At 38.7% G+C, this 2,555-nt stretch overlaps 1 protein-coding gene across 1 annotated transcript; it reads right to left on the bottom strand.

The window, feature by feature from the left end:
* Nucleotides 1-244: 244 nt before the first annotated feature.
* LOC147395810 (adenylate isopentenyltransferase 5, chloroplastic-like) lies at nt 245-2,232 on the bottom strand. Its single transcript, XM_086450840.1, has 2 exons — nt 1,899-2,232; nt 245-1,729 (listed from the first exon to the last, which is right to left on the bottom strand). The coding sequence occupies exon 2, from the start codon at nt 1,711-1,713 to the stop codon at nt 682-684; it is 1,032 nt and encodes a 343-aa protein (XP_086306966.1). The 5' UTR covers nt 1,714-1,729; nt 1,899-2,232; the 3' UTR covers nt 245-681.
* Nucleotides 2,233-2,555: the final 323 nt, after the last annotated feature.

Here is a 2,555-nt window from a genome sequence, read left to right as displayed (position 1 = left end):
GAATAATTAGGTGATTTACAGCCTAAAGTTCTCAATCATAGATTCCCCTTCCAACTCTTTCGAATATAACCGATATATGAAATATATTTTCGGAGTAGGTGAATTATGTGATGAAGAAATCAATGGTGATCCAACTGTTAGGTTTTTATTAAGGTAGGTCTAGAAATACCATATCAAAGCATCATTTTGGTATGTAAAATTCTTTACTTATTATTGTAATTATCATTTATATATTACAGCTCATTTGTCACAACCAAACTCAAGTTAAAAAAAAAAAAAAAAAAAAATACTGGTACACTCTAGACCTAACGCTCTTTGTACGCTCTCTGACGTGGCATGTGAATACAACCATAGATCTTTTCCTTACGTATCCCGAAGAATAAGAACTATGATTCCAAGCACTGTCATGTCAGAGAGTGTACGACTCGAATAGCAAATCACCAAACTTCAACTAGACTCGCCGCTAACTTGCGCGCTAAGTGGGGCCTTTGTATGGACATATCCGCGCATTTTATCAAGCACGAACTTTTAAAATGCTTCGAATCGTACGGCCACAAAGATCTGTAAATCCTTAACGACCAAACAAACTAACAATCTCTATAATCTATGCCCCTAAAACCACACCAATGTTACGGTCTGCCATCCTTAAAAAAGATCATAAATGGAAAGTTAGGCTTTGACCTATGTACATTTTTCCATAAATGGGTTGATTTTGTGGAGGCCATTGATCAAGTGAGTGGTAGCTGCAACAGGTGTCCCCATGACCGCGTTTGTGATCGCGGCCATAGTGGCGGGCCCAGGGATGACTGTATGATCATCGTACAGGAATTGCCCAACGATCATAGTGCTAGGTCCCGCCACGAGATTCTCCCATGCCTCATCAACTTCTCTACCACGCTTAAGGAACGCATCGGTGGCATCAATTCGGTGCACATTCCATCCCAATACCGTTCGTAGACGATGAATCTTTTGCAATTGACGACACGCTAAATTACACGTGTTGTCCTTGATTTCCTCGATTCCTTCCTTGAGCAATCTCATTTTGGTCTCTTCATCGGCAATTGCTTCATATCGTAAGTATTGATCTAACTCGGGAACCCCAATTGCTCGCCTAATTCCCCTATTATAGTCGGCATAGGGCCTAAATAGTCTTCGAACTTCATCCACTAGTCCAGCTTCAACCATTCGATTGACACGATCAGACACGAATGAATGGAGCACAGGCAATGATACGTCAACCCAAAGGAAACAACATTCATACTTTGATCGGAATTCGAGCTCTTCATCATCCAATAGTGCTTCAATGTACGAATTTGATCCACCAGCGATAATGGGGAGACGATTCCTCTCCACGATCGATTCAACGGATTTTGTTGCTAGACGGCGGAAATCAGAAGATGTGAAGTCGGTGTCGGGGTCTACCATACCTAGTAAATGGTGTGGGATGCCACATCTCTCTTCCATGGTAACCTTGTTGGTGACAATATCTAGCCCTTCATATACTTGCATTTTATCGGAATTTATGATCTCGGAGGGGAATCGGTTAGCAAGATCAATCGACAGCCTTGATTTTCCAGTACCCGTTGCGCCCATCACGACGACTACCTTTTCTTTTCGGCGCCACCCATTGAATGATGAGTCCATTGTGATTGGGCTGCCAGGGAAGCTCACCATAGGATGAGCTTGCTTGCAAACAGCCATGGAAATGTTCATGATAAACCTGCAAAAACTAGATAAAACCAAAAGAAAATTTTAAGATGAAAGAATTTAAAAAACTGAAAGACATTCATTATATTTGAAGATATCCAAAAAAAAAAAAAAATGCATGTAATTACATGAGTCGTACAAAAACACACGTTTCTTTTATTTATTTATTTATTTATTGAACACTTACTTACCTTTATATCTCAGACGCGGCGAACTGAAGTGAAAGATAATTAGAAACCTATAGAGAGAGAGAGAGAGAGAGAGAGAGAGAGAGAGAGAGAGAGCTAGCTTCACCTAAGAGGGAAAAGCTGTCTAAAATGGATATTAAGCTGAGGAAAGTAGTTGGAGAGAGAGAGAGAGAGAGTATTGAAATTCTCTATAAAAATGTTTCTTTTCTTGCTTTTTTCTATTTTTTTAGACCACACAAACTATATGCGAGAAGAAAAGAAGATTGTGAGAACACTTGAAAACAGAATTAATGAGAGATGATAGAGAATACCCTCTCTCTTCGAAGATAAAATCAAATTTCTTAGGACCTGAGGAGGCAAGAGGTGCTTTGTATTTAAGGGGACAAATCTAGCTAGGGTGGTTAAAGGAGTCTGATTAGTCTCACTAAGATAGTAAAGATTTCTTCCTCACTAAGAGTCCTTGGGCTCAACTTGTGGTATCCAAAAACATGATCCAATACTTCCAAGTTGTAAAGGACGAAATTCTATGAACTTTATTAAAAAAAAATTTCAAAAAGATTATTTTTCACTATTGAATTTCAATTTTAAGTTTGGGAGTTATGTGAAAGTTTGGTAACTGCTCATTTTCAAAACCTTGGATTAAGTTAAAAAAAATTGTTT

This window comes from Akebia trifoliata, chromosome 8, assembly GCF_017979445.1.
Source record: "Akebia trifoliata isolate Shusen 1 chromosome 8, ASM1797944v1, whole genome shotgun sequence".
Classification (NCBI taxonomy): domain Eukaryota; kingdom Viridiplantae; phylum Streptophyta; class Magnoliopsida; order Ranunculales; family Lardizabalaceae; genus Akebia; species Akebia trifoliata.
This window is presented reverse-complemented; position numbering and strand designations above follow the sequence as displayed.